The sequence below is a fragment of the Ananas comosus genome, unplaced genomic scaffold (assembly GCF_001540865.1).
Source record: "Ananas comosus cultivar F153 unplaced genomic scaffold, ASM154086v1, whole genome shotgun sequence".
NCBI lineage: Eukaryota > Viridiplantae > Streptophyta > Magnoliopsida > Poales > Bromeliaceae > Ananas > Ananas comosus.
In genome coordinates this window covers 11,583-25,935 of record NW_017893556.1, presented here as the reverse complement: position 1 = coordinate 25,935, position 14,353 = coordinate 11,583, and the positions used below count along the sequence as shown (strand labels likewise).

At 35.8% G+C, this 14,353-nt stretch overlaps 2 protein-coding genes across 2 annotated transcripts; one reads left to right on the top strand and one right to left on the bottom strand.

Moving 5' to 3' along the window:
* The first annotated feature begins 1,740 nt into the window (after nt 1–1,740).
* On the top strand, nt 1,741–3,556 carry LOC109706299 (thioredoxin-like 1-2, chloroplastic). The gene is made up of 4 exons (XM_020227070.1): nt 1,741–2,118; nt 2,337–2,513; nt 2,614–2,778; nt 2,928–3,556. Exons 1-4 carry the CDS (start codon nt 1,879–1,881, stop codon nt 3,183–3,185), a joined length of 840 nt encoding a protein of 279 aa, XP_020082659.1. The 5' UTR covers nt 1,741–1,878; the 3' UTR covers nt 3,186–3,556.
* Nucleotides 3,557–7,745: 4,189 nt separating this feature from the next.
* Nucleotides 7,746–12,799, bottom strand: LOC109706298 (transcription factor Pur-alpha 1-like). Its single transcript, XM_020227069.1, has 5 exons — nt 12,330–12,799; nt 12,160–12,207; nt 9,252–9,395; nt 8,920–9,162; nt 7,746–8,160 (listed from the first exon to the last, which is right to left on the bottom strand). Exons 1-5 carry the CDS (start codon nt 12,600–12,602, stop codon nt 8,008–8,010), a joined length of 861 nt encoding a protein of 286 aa, XP_020082658.1. The 5' UTR covers nt 12,603–12,799; the 3' UTR covers nt 7,746–8,007.
* Nucleotides 12,800–14,353: the final 1,554 nt, after the last annotated feature.

Below are 14,353 nucleotides of genomic sequence, written 5' to 3'. Positions count from 1 at the left end.
CATTTTGAGCTGAACACGAGCTGGCTCGCGAACAGCGAGCTAGATTGTCAACCCTACCGGCTGGGGTACTATCGATGGCACTAAGAATTTTGTGCTATCAAATTTTTCACCGTTAAGTTTAACCATTTGATTATTTTTATCCGTTAGGTTATACTATTCAACCAACAACTCACTCAATCCTAGAGGGTGCATATCATCCTAACCACTCATTTCTCAATCCAGGGGGTAAAAAATCAGTAGCACCAATAGCTTGATGCTATTGATAGCATTCTAGCCTAGTTCTTAATAAAATTTATTACAGTTAAATATTTAACTGCTCTGAGTTAAATATTAGTAAATTTATTCAAACTATTATTAAATATTTATCTTTATATAAAAGAAGAAGATTTAAAAAGCGAGGGATGATTTTGAAATCTCTTTTACTTTAAAACCCATTTATAATAGTCAAGAATAAAATAGACATTTCAATCTTTAATTTAAAAGGGAGAGGGAGGGCTTTTAACGGTTTGGGCATTTTCGAAAGAAAGTAGGCATTTAAAGGGGTAATTATAATATTATCAAATTTATAAGGATATCTATGATATTTGTAAGTTTTACAAGAGCATAGATGAAATTGACCCATATGCACTTATACACCCGGTTCACGCAATATACTCGTTGGTCAAATAGTGGGGAGTACGTTTTGCGAGTCTTTTTTTTGGGTTGAACAGTTGCTGACGTGGCCCTTTATCCAAAGCATATCCACTTGCCTAACGAGAGGAAGCTTCGAGGGCTACGCGTCGCCCGTAGAGCTTGTCCACGTTTAGAACTCGTCGACCGTTGGATCCTCACGCCCCATTTCCTACCCACCACAACGGACGGTCGCGATTCTCCCCAACAATGACCTAACGGAACGGGAGACGAAACGGATTTTCCCTTATCCTTCGATTTTGGGTAATGACGCGGGAGGAAAATGTACTAAAACCCCTTCGACTTTGGTATGTTGTGAAGAAGGCCCATAGGAATTGTTTTTTTTTTATTATTTAACGTATTTGTAACTTCTCTATTTGCTATTTAAATTATTTAATTAATGAGATAAAAAAAAATTAGCGATTTTCTATTGAATTTTAATATTATTGCATTTCTAAAATTATTAATAGATGTGATAAAATTTTAATTTAACTGATGTTTAGTTAATTTTAATAAAATCAAAAAATTTAAAAAGATGTAGACATATTTCAATTATTTCATGTATTTACTATTGCGCCAATTTTCCACTCGCATTTCATCACTATTTTAAATATGTCCAAAATTTTAAATAATTGTTAAATTTAGTGATTAAACTTTGCTAAAATAAATTGATAGATTACATCTCTGTTTATCAATATTTACCTAATTTATAATTAACTTATATAATAATAAATTTATTACATTAAAAGAATCTCTTACTTCATATATTTGCTGAATAATTATATTCACTTTATATAAATTTACTCTATGAAATATTTCTAACATCATATTTAAAATTATTTTTATAAGATTTTACAGCTGAATTCGTCAATTATCTTAGCTTATAAATCTTATTTAAGATAATAAAGAAATAACAAATAAAAATGAGCACAGTTTCCCCTTTTTAATACAAGGTGCAAAACAAACTAAGGTGGGAGTCAATATGTAATATTCTATAGGTTAGGGGGTCGCATGCAATTTCACCTTATCCCTTCAATTTTGGTAATAAAACGGACAACAAATACCTCCCTCCCCTTTCCCCTCTTTCCATTTCTATTTCTTCGTGAGGCTTCTCTCCTCTCTCTCTCTCTCTCTCTTTCTCTTCGTTCTCCATTAATCTCTTTCCCTTCCTCTCCTCGATCTCGCTCAAAAGCTTCGATTTTGGGAGCCATGGCGGAGGTTGCGGCGAAGGGGAGCCTCCTCTCGCCCTATGGGCGCCGCTCTACGGGGGTCTTGTGGCGTAAAAGGGGCCCCTTTTGCGTTGGGTTCCCTCGTTGTTCCCCCTCTTTGGGGATCGACCATGGGAGGGGGTCTTCGTGTAGTAGTGGTGGGTTTCATGGTGGGAGATTGGTTTTGGGTGATCGGAATGGAAAACCCGTGAACAGGATCGCCGTTTCCTCCCCTGTACAGGTTCGTCGATGTCCCAAGATGCGCTTTTTTTTTTTTTTATGATTTCTCTTTCCGAAGAGGATTTAATTGATTTGGTTCATTTTTTTCTTCAATTTCGGTTCCCAAAATTTGAATCTTTTGTTGGTCCCATTTGCGCTATAAGGGTTTGATCCCCAAAATCTTAATTTGAATCTTGGTGGTGTTAGGATTAATTTGGTTGTGATAGCTTTGAATTGCAGATGAATCTGTGTTTTAGTAAGGCACTGAAATGGTGGGAGAAGGGGCTTCAACCCAACATGAAGGAGATCGAATCGGCGCAGGATCTTGTCGATTCGCTATTGAACGCTGGCGACAAGCTCGTGGTCGTCGACTTCTTCTCGCCGGGCTGCGGCGGCTGCAGAGCCCTTCATCCAAAGGTATAATTGATTCATACCATCATAAAAATGGACCAATCCTACAATTTGTAGATGTTTCTTGTTAAATCATAACATGTTTTTGTAATTTACTTATTTGCAGATTTGCCAATTTGCTGAGATGTACCCTGATATTCTTTTCCTCCAAGTGAACTACGAGAAGCACAAATCCATGTGTTATAGCTTGAATGTTCATGTTCTCCCCTTCTTTAGATTCTACCGGGGCGCGCAGGGTCGCGTTTGTAGCTTTAGCTGCACAAATGCAACTGTGAGTTCATATTTCCCTCTCAATATGCAGAATTTGATAGATTGTAAAGATACCCAATTGATCTTATTGATTCCTATGGTTTCTTTGATGTATAGATTGGTTTGTGAAGTTATCGTAGTCTTAGTTCTTTTTGTCCTAATTATGACCAGATTAAGAAGTTTAAGGATGCGTTGGCGAAGCACATGCCGGAAAGATGCAGCCTTGGACCAACAAAAGGCCTTGAAGAATCCGAGCTTTTGGCTCTCGCCGCGAACAAGGATCTATCATTCAAATACACTAAGAAGCCCGAACTAGTCCCCGCCCCGAAAGAGCTCGAGGAGAGAGTTCACGCAGAGATTCCTCTCTCCTCAACTCAGAGAACCGCCATGGGTTCTAAGGAGGAGCTCGTCGCTTCGGGTTCTTCGTGAAACAATAATGATAATGGCGATAATGGTGCATTAGATCCTCAGCCTCCTCCTCTTCTTCTTCTTCTTCTTCCTCTTTGTACAGATTTTAGCTTTTTACTAAGTGTTGTTTGTGATTATGTACAACTATTTGTATGGTGTGAGATCTTAGTGTAGAACTCCCTTTCGACTGCAAATCTTATGGTTGTAGCAATGTGGGCTCAAGCTCTTTTTTTTTTGTAAGTTTTAAGAGCCTACTGAGTATTTGTGCTACAAGAGATGAGAAAGGAGAGCAATGTTAATCTCCTTGAGGAATTTAATTGTTCCTCTTATGTATTGAATCATATATAGATCCTGGCTTTCAATATAATTAGCTGCTTCCCTTTATCAAAGAACTTGCTTGTGATTTATGGTTGTGGTTTGCTGTGATTCTTATGGATTTCTATGTTACTTTTGGAGATCTTGTGTGCAAAAATTAATGATAGATTTGAGGAACTAGGAAATGTTGAATTATTGTTAATTGGTTGGGGATTTAGGTGGTGGCTAATTAGTGTGTTGCTTTAAGCTGAATCAATGGTGAAGTAAGGGGGAGAGAAATGAGCTGTTTTATGTCTCTGTATATACTTGTGGCAGAAGCTAATCTGATTTTGTATTGCTACCTGTTGCTTCAAGCTGGAAACTAGTAGAACAAAAAATATTGATTAGAGAGCAAAATTGGTTTTCATTTTGTTGTTAGCAGTGGTACTGTGACTTCAATTTAGCCAAAGAAATGAATCAAGTTTTGGTTTTTTTTTTTTTTTTTTTTTACTTTTCTTTTGATTTTGGTTTATACTCTACATTTCAAGTATTCAAAGTCCATTAGTTTGAAAGGATGATATGTTCTGACTAGAATATCCCTTGAGAAGGACAAATCAAACCAAAGTTTGAAATTGATCACCTTGGATTACAAAGTTGGAACTTTTTATTTCTAAATGGTCAGTAGTTCAGAATTTTAAATTGGCATATTTGCAATTTTGGCCCTCAAGCTGGTGGGATGTTGGTAATATTTTGGTCCTCAAATTTAATTAGTTGTATTTTGCAACTCTAATTTTATAAATTGTTCCAACAAATCTCACGACCTAATTTAGTTACATTAAAGGTTAAATATGTCACTAGTACAAAAGTAATGTAGCGACTTAATCACAATAATGATTGATTACTTATACATTAGCTATCCGTTAATATTTAGCGAGTTAAGCTAGGTTTTGAAACTCGATTTTAACAATTCAGAAAGTTCGAATTAAAAATTATAATAAATTAAAGTTCCGACGACGAACCATCACACACCTAATAGTTGAGGATCAAAATTGTAACTTGGCTTTCTAAATATGACTTCCCTACAAATGACTTGCCTCTATCTCTCATTTTGAATTACTTTTCGATTAAAAAAAAAATGTAAATTCATGATGTGCAGAAAATTTTGATTTTGGAGAGAATGCGTCAGATCAGATATTTTTCAGAAGCACCCACCACCCAGGATCTTTGCGTGTGGCTCTCAACAACACTTCAAAACTTACTCTCTCCTAATAAAAAAGAACAAAAGTAGGATCCAAAAACTAAAAAAAAAAAAAACCAACACCCCAAAAAACCTTGTGATCTTAGAAGAATCAAAGAACGAAGAACAAACCAAACCATTTACTCACTCACTCGTTTACTTATTGTCTTTTAGCTCGATTTTATTCAAACAAGGAATCCAATCGATCGAGACACCATAAATTTACGCACGGCCACTTGGCGTCCGCATAATAGTATGGACGCGGCGTTTTTGCTTTTTCGACGACCGCGTTGACACACGTGTCGCGCTGCGGTGCGGTCATTGTGGGAGTTGGATTTTCTTTTTGTTTTTTCTCTTCTTTTTTTTCTTTTTTTTTGGTCTTGGTGAGTTGCGTTACTAGTTCCTGAACTTCGTAGCAAAGTTTTATTTTGGTTTTTGATTTTTTAATTCCGAACTACGATTTTTTTTTAATATTATCTTTAGAATCTAGTATTTGCCAATCGAATGGATGTAATCTCTCTCTCTCTCTCTCTCTGATTTTATTTTTTCTGATTTATTTTTGGTACTAATAATTGTTGGAGTCCATTTATTTCATATCCTTTCTTTTTCTTTTCACGCATTTATTCTTTATCTTTTATTGTATATTTCAATATTACTATTTATTGAATTATAATGTTTTTAAATAACAAAATGGATTATCTTGAGATCTAGTGATGAAGAAATAATAGATTCATGATACATTTGAGTATTACCAAAATGAAGAGGGTGATTCAATGTTGAGGGATTTGTAGTGCAATTAACGGGATTTGGTTTCGTTGGAGGGGGAAATCCAACTCATGCGTACGTGTCAAGCATTGCAGCAAAAGATGCCACTGCACGCACAATGATGCTAATAAAAATATAAAATATAAAATATAAGGGGTATTGTGTTTCTCTTTCACCCACTTGATAGTTGGGACATCTATATCAAAAAAAAAAAAAAAAGAAAAAAAAAAAAGAAAAAAAAAAGAGGCTGAATCACATTAAGTGGCAAAAATTATATTATAAATTAATCATATTATTATGCCAAATAAAATAATATGATATAATAATGACCTAATTTTAATAGTATATAAATTGTGCGTACTATCAATTTTTATTATTTAGTTGTACTAATATAGATCTATTAAGAGTACGAAAGTCTGTAACATCACTACTTGTATATTATTATTAAAAGCATTATAGGGGGACTTAGTGGAATAATTATATATTAAAATTATGCTTTAAAATAAACTTTTTGTACTTTTGTGCAATGGAGAGATATTTTATTGATGTTTCAAGTACTACATGGACAACTTTGACAGCGAAAAATTTTTCATCACAAAATTTCCTGATCACTGGCTTTTTTTAGCTATGAAGAACAGTATTGCGTGTCTATATAAATATAAAAAATCTTATTCCCTTTGCATCGTAGGATTTGTATAAACCTTTTTAGGTTATAAGGGGAAAAAAAAACTCATAAAACTAGAGAAATAATATGGGCCTCTGGATGGGGGAGATAAAGATGTCTTGTATTTGTTCAGCTAGCATTGTACTTTTTCTAAATACAGATTTTGACTCCCTTGTTTGCTTGGATGAGAGATGACAACTTAATTTAAAAAAAAAAAAAAAAAAAAAAAAAAGGGTCAGGGAACCAAAGGGAAAAAAAAAATTTACTTTTTGAGTTTTTTTGTTTTTGTTTTTGTTTTTGTTTTTTTCCTTGCTGCCGAACGGATTTGCTCTCAACTCCCATAAACTTTTATATAGAATTTGTTTTGAAAAATGAAAAAAAAAACAACAACCAGACCAAACAAAGCTTAAATATATAAGAAATAGTTTTTCATGGCTTTAAAAAATTGTATTCTGACGAGTAACAAATTTTAGTTTCTATATCATTTATTGTAATACTAATAAGAATGGTAAATACTACTTGTAGAGTTGTAGGTGCCAAAAATATAGATATATACATATATATATTGCACCAACTAGTCATATAATGTGACTAGTGAATATATTACCATCATTGGATGAATAAAGTATATAATTTATACCCGCTTTTGGATGTACCATTAGCATTGCTCGATAGGGATACATAATAATAATCTCAATGACCTGCATATAACGCGTAAGGACATCTCTACTATTGGCTGAGGTTTTGAATTAATCGGAGCAAACATCCAAACAGCATTGCAAAAGAGCAAAAGACTCAGCTATAATCCAGATATTTGAGTCTTACGCGTCATAAGGATTACACAAGCAAACAAGAATAACTAAAAGAGCAAAAGGTTCAGCTATAATCCACATATTTGGGTCTTACGCGTCATAAGGATTACACAACCAAACAAGAATAACTAAAAGAGCAAAAGATTCAGCTATAATCCACATATTTGGGTCTTACGCGTCATAAGGATTACACAACCAAACAAGAATAACTAAAAAAGCAAAAAAGAAGGATGTGATAGGAAAGAAAACTCCAAACATTGTCTAAACCAAATTAAACCACACACCCACTGTACGAAGGATTCCGCCTTTTCGACAGCCTCTTTTGCAGTAAATTACATTATTAAATTCTAATGTTTAGTTGCATACAATTCAAACATTCAGTAGGTAATACCCACCAGGCTAATACAGGAGAGAGAAATTGATACTGAAGAGAACATGATCATGCAGAACAAGTATAAAAGATAACCAGACATCCAACCTAACTCAAAAATGGAAAATAACTCAAATGGTGCTCAAGGAACTCAGAAATAGACCCAACAAACCAAGCCCAACCTACCTGATCCAGCCTGGCCAGCTTGGTTTCGAACCGTCAGGTCGACCTGAGCCCGATTCATAGGGCTGAGTGACCCAGCCCGGAGTGAGATTTAATACTCGACCTGGCCCAGAGTGAGATTTTATACTTGACCCAACAACAGGCCTTGCCAAAACTCAGCCTGGTGCAGATTTTGCCGGGGTCTAGCTGCCAGTAGTAAGGAACAACAAGAAACAAAATTCCAGCATAGGAAAAAGCAAGGCAAAAACGAGAAGCATGAAACCACGGTATCACATGATGCAGGAGCCACCCTTTTATACCACCATAAGAACAATGTATGCTCATTATTCCTCACAAAGAAAGCTCGGCAAACAATTCACCTCTCCACCACGAAACAGGCAAACCTAAGATTATTATCCTCCAGATATGAATTAACATAAACTCCATGCTCTACACAAACAGGCAACTTTCTAAGGAACAATTAGTTACCAGAGAGGGCTAGAAAAACAAGCAAACAAAACCCGAAACGATCAAACTGATTATCTTTGTGCCGGCTCGACGTTGCGTACATTTGGGCCCGACATCCCTTCAAGCCTGTCCTTGGTTATGTCGACAAAATGACCAATCATTTCGTGGAACTGCTTTAAGCCGGACAATGGTAGGATGATCGACGAGCGATCTGCTCCAGCAACCTGCATTAGTGTGGCAATCAGAGTAATAAGAGGTTAAAGAAAAAGTAGGGAATACTTCAGAAACACCCTTGTGGTATAGCCATATTCCATTTATGCATTACCATCCAGAGAGTGTTGTTTAGCTTGTCCATTGGAACTTGCATTAAGTGACGTTGAACTTGAACATGTTAATCATGTGGCTGATTAAAAGTGAAAAAACTAGTATATTTCTGGCAACCCTATACCAATCATTTTTGGCATCCTTCTTTATCTTTGTGTTCTTACAAGAGAATTCGCTGTCAAAATTGTCTAAATTGGCACTTTTCCGTATTCTATAATCTATAGTTTGCAGATCTCCTTGCAAAGTCATGATTTTTTGAGGCAGGAAAGAGTTACCACTGTCTTTTTTTTTTTTCCTTTTTTTTCTTTTTTTTTTTTGCGCTTTGCAAGCTAAGGTAATAATCAATGCCAAACATGGTAATAAGCAGCCAAAAACAACTATATAAAACAGAAAACAGAAAACAATGCTGAGCATGCTCAAGGACTCAACTGCTTAATTTTATTGATCCTCCTTATTTACAGAGGTTTAAGGAGACATGATTGTCACATGGTCAAATTTAAACTGCATTTTACTATTTAAACCATACCAGGAAAGCTAAGCAACAAAATTGGGTTTCCAACGTGTTTGAATTTATAGCAAAGAATCAAAATGAAATCAGGGGAGTATATAAAGCGTTCCCCAGAAAGAATTAGATAATTGTTACATAAAGAGTGCCATACCTCTGATATCCTCAAAAAGTGGCCCCTATTATTGCTCCCCAAATCAAAGAAAAATTTCTTCTGGTCTGCCCTTATTACTTTAGACATCCCCATGCCTCCGACTTCATCCTGCGGAGGCAGTTCGACCAATCTGTCAACAGGCAACTCTGACCCAGAGGCTGACTGGGACCCATGACCCGATATGAATCCGGCCCCAACATCATCCGACAGTCCAGGAAGGCGCTCAGGAGGTTCCAAGTGTTGCTGCAGAGGAAAAAAAAAAAAAGTCAGGATTTACACTAAAAAAGGTGTTAAGCAGCAGAGATTTGTATACTGCAGATAATTGACTGTACCTGATTTGGAACAATGTAAAGCCGAGAGGCCTCATCATTTATCTCTAACAAGACATTCCTGAATGCTTCCCAACCTTCCTCACCAGAGCTTCCAGCTGGAACAATAATTGTGCTGCGGTTTCTATTGACGGATGCCTCTGAAACCTATATACAGGAGCAACTTCGCAAATTACCTAATCAAGCACATGCAAACTGCTTTGATCTAAGAAATCTATAATACCGACTGCAAAATACTACACACAGAACCATGATTACATGTGATTACTCAGAAGTGCATTGAGTTGTTTGAAAATTAGCATTAGGTGTCTATCTCATAAAAAGCAGCAGACAAGCCAACCAGTATCCATATAGACCATCTGACTACTTATAACAGATCAACGTAGTAAACAAGAGAAGAACCATCCTTGGGTTCATGATAAATATAGTGTGGATAATGGTGAATGGAGATTTCTAACTCAGTAAAAGAACTATGCAACATATGAACAATTAATGGCGCTAATATTGAATTCTAGTCCTGAATCGGAAGGTTTGTTGCATATTAGAAAAGCCTATCAGTCTTGCAGTATAGTTTGGAATAGGCTCTTTTGCTCGATAACAATTAAACAACTCTAGAAAGCAGTAGTAGTATACGGCTGAAGCAGTGCGTGTCCCAACTCCCAATCAAAACAGCTTTGTAACCTCTAAATCCATACATTCCTGTTGATTAAGTGAGACAATCAATGATCTAAATAGATTAAAAATTTAGCATTAAGTTGACATGTAGGGAGAAAGTTAAAAAGAAAAGGCAAATAACTTAGCTTTTTCCTTAAAGTAACATAAACGTTCCTTATGGGAACATGAATTCGTTATTTAGGCTTTTATCTTTTTGCTAAGGGCTACATTTCAGGAGTCATTTCAGATTTCTAGTAGCTGTTCCTCCATCCGAATTCTCTCCTTCAACAAGTAAAAATGGGTATTGCATGCCTCGCTACTCTCTGGCCATATATCCGTCCTCTCTTCACAAAGGATGATATATCATTATCAACTCTTTTCACAGAATTCTTTTACAACAATTGGCAAGGCCATAATAATGGTATTGATTTCAATTCTGGTAACTTTTTATGTCCTTCCATGTTACCCCTGTTGCAGACAGGCACTGTCCTTCCATTCTGGGCATTTCACAACTTAATAGCTTTTATATGAGGGTGCTTGACTACTGAGGTTTGCATAATTTCTCTAATTTTTTGTGCCGCGTCATTTCTCTAATTCTTTAAGTAGCCATACATTCCTGAGAAATTAGTTTACCACATCACTATACGCATACATGATACATCATTCCACATCATCTCATGTAGTAGGTAACAATGGATTGGACTCACTCCTAGGGCAAACCTTTGCAAAGAGTAAGAAGAACCATGGCTACAAACACTTGAGCCACCCCATTGTAAGTAGACAACTGTAGAGATATTACCTTTAGTAGAGCACATATTTCAATCTGCGCTTGAACTATGAAAATTTTCAATATACTTCCTAGCATTACAGTTGTTTTGTTTTAAGTAACTCTCCACTAGTATTAACAATACTTTTTAAATTTTCTGATGGAATTTCTAAAACATAAGATAATAGCGCACTTTGATGTACTATTCTACAATTTTTTACAGACAGAAAATGTTAGGTCCTAACAAAATTTTAACAAAGAATTTTTAAAATCAAAATTACCGTAAGTCTAGGAAGAAAATAAAAAATATGAAGATCATCTATCAAATCAAAATGCAATAGATAAGTACTATATATTTTTACAATAAGAATAATATAAACAAGGGACAACCAAGAAGCAACCAAGAAGCTCTATTAAAACAGCCTTTCTATAGTCATAAATCTCGTAACAGGCATACGATTTAGCATCACTAAAATAAGAAAGTAAAAGTGTAAAACTAAAAGATTCCCTAACAAGCTTCTAAGCTTTATTCTCAAGAAAATTGAAACCTAACCAAAAAAAGAAAAAAAAAAACTTTCTTAAGTTGTCATCATCCACAGGATCTGAATATGGAAAGGTGCTCATGCAAGACCACGCGGATTGGCGCAATTGAATTTGAATCATCCCGAAACATCTCTCATTGGGCGAACGAATGAGTCCAAACGGTCAGGTCGGTCAGTCATTCATTATATGATGATTGCTAAATGTGGATGATAGAGAGTCGACCTTTAATAAATAAGCTATCATGTAGGTTGAAGGTCTGCAAACTGAATTGTAGTTGCAGTTGTACATGAGTGCAAGTTAAAAGCACCAAAATGTAAGACAATACAGTGATAACAACTTCTCCCCAGAAGTACCACAAGTATTATTATGTTTTTATAGCATAAAGCCACAAACCAAGTAGTAAATCACATTCCACTCAACTAAATAAGCTTCTTGTTAGTAACAATAACAATCTTAGCAATAAGGTAGAATATTAAAAAAAAAAAAAAATCAAAAACGGAATAATCGCAATAATGAACTCTGACACCATCTCATTTCCTACTGTAAACAGAACAGCCTAAGGTAAAGCATCAATTCCTGTCCATGATAAAGAACAGTATCCAAAATTAGACGCAAAAATGAAATTCTAGGAACTCAATTGCTCAATTGCCTATTTAAAGAAAAAGTAAAATATGATGTGCATTACAACATGAGCCGTAGAAAGGTACACCCAGATGTGGAATCTGGAGAACCCCATCCAAAATTAGAAACTACTAAGATAGGGATAATTATAACTCCCATTATCAACCACCCATCAGTGTAAGCCTCGGATTATAATACAAAGAAATGATTACTCTTCATCGTAACCCTAAAAGGGAAAAGAAACCAACGGGTATTACACAATCAATATGATTACTGTCACGCAAAAAGCCAAAAAGTGAGGTCAAAGAGAACAGCAGCTCCAATTACCTTCAAAAAGCGCCCTCTTTTATTCTCCCCGATGTCAAAGTAAAACACCTGAACACAAAAACGAACACCACCACCAAAAATCACCGATCAGCAACCAAGCCCAAAGATCAAGGGAAAGATTTTTAGGGTTAGGGTTAGGGTTAGGGTTTTGGTCCGAAAAGCGACCCGACCTTGGTGTCGAGCTTGAGCTCCTTGCTGAAGGCGTCGCGCTCGTCGGTGCCGATGTAGTAGTTGAAGAGGTCGAGGAACCAGACGATCCCGGCGACGGGGACGATGATGGTGGACCTCGTCGCCGCGGTCTTCTCCGAGATCTTCAGGTACCTCCCCCTAGGGTTCTCCTTCAGATCGAAGTAGAAGAGCTTGTGCTCGAACTGCAGCGTCTTGCACACGAGCTCCACATCCGCTCCTCCTCCTCCACCACCACCACCACCACCTCCCTCCATGCCCGCTTCCTCCGAAACCCTAGGTGGTTCGCTCCGCAGGGGCTGATGGATCGGAAGATTAGGGTTTGAGGAGGGCGCCGCCGCCGACGCGGACGAGAAGGGATTGGGGTTGTGGGGGCGATTTGGGGGCTAGGGTTTGACCGGAGGCCATGGATGGGGCCACTTTGAAGGGGAGAGGTGGGGTGGGGTGTTGGTGTTTGCTTTAATAATCGCGCCCCACTCCCCCGCCGCTCTTGCGCCCGCAGGAATCGGGGAATTTCACTTTCACGCATCTTGGGTGAGCCGTGAGCGATGTTGTTACGTTTTACCTCGCACGATCGACATGCGACGGTAAAACGGTCAATTTTGGAGATATATATTAAGATATAAGATATAAGATAAGATATATAGGATGGAATTGGTCTCATTAGCTCCAGTATATTTCATGTGCCATATAATATACATAATAATTATTTTGTTAAAATAAATATAGAATTTTATTTAAAAAAATTCTGCTATATAATGTAGTTGATGGAAATTAATTACTGAACTAATTTCAATATAAAGTCTCCTTTCTCTCTCTCTCTCTCTCTCTCTCTCTCTCTCTCTCAAATATTACATAGATTTACTTAATCATGTATAATACAAGTTATTTTGTTGTAAATTTTGTCTGTCAAATAAAAAATATATATATTTTTATAATATATGATATAGACTTCATTGCCCTCCTCAAAAGTGGTAATTTTATAAATACCCCTTTCAAAATATAAAATATTATTAATGCCCTTCTGTATATAAAAAAGATTTAAGTTAACGTTTGGATTTGGATATATTGTAGAGGAATACTTGTAATAGTATATGTTTAGAGGAGCATTTACGATAAATTTATGCGTCTAGGTTGATATTTATGATATTTTAAATTTGGAAAATGCATCTATAATATTTTTGAGTTTAGAGAAGATTATATTTGAAATTGCCCCTTAGATAAAAGAGCAAAGAGCACTACTACTTGTACATTCTAAAAAAAGTGTAAATCTAACATTCTTTTCTGGTGGGGTTTAGAAAATTTTTAAAATTTTTAGTATTTATAAAAACTTGACAAACTTGTCTCTCTTATTAAATTCTAGGATGGAGGGTTAGTATTTCTCTAGATAATATTCGAAACATATTTAAGTAAAGATAAAATATTAACATAAATCTTAAAATTTTATAAAAATATAAGGCCTTTTTCAATAAAAAAATCTACTGATTTTGTATCTTTACAAGATGGGCCCTGTTTTCAAATTTTATATATGAAGATCAAATACTAAAAAAAAAAATCAAAACAACCTTCTCCTTTCTCTCTTCCCTTTTTCTCTTTCTCCCATCGTATTAACTTTTCTCTTTCTTGAGAGATACAACTGACAAATATAATTATAAATACTTTACTCAAAAAATAAAAACGGTCATAATGCACAATATTTTTTTTAAAATAAAGCAATAACTAAAAAAATGCAATCTTTTTTCAAATAGTACAATCCAAGTATAAGTTTGCAACTTTATACAAATAGTGTGGTGTAAATAATGTAACATATGTATTTCTTATCTTTTTTCTTTCTTCTTCATTCTTTATCATCTTCTTCCTTTTCTCCAATTTTTTTTTTGCCTTTGTTCTTTTCTCTACTCCTTCGCCGCCACCCGGTCCGCCCCGATGACGTGATTGTCATCACTATCCTTTTACATGCTCTGACATCGGCAGCCTCAATCTCGTGCGTTGGTTCCGCTGCTATATG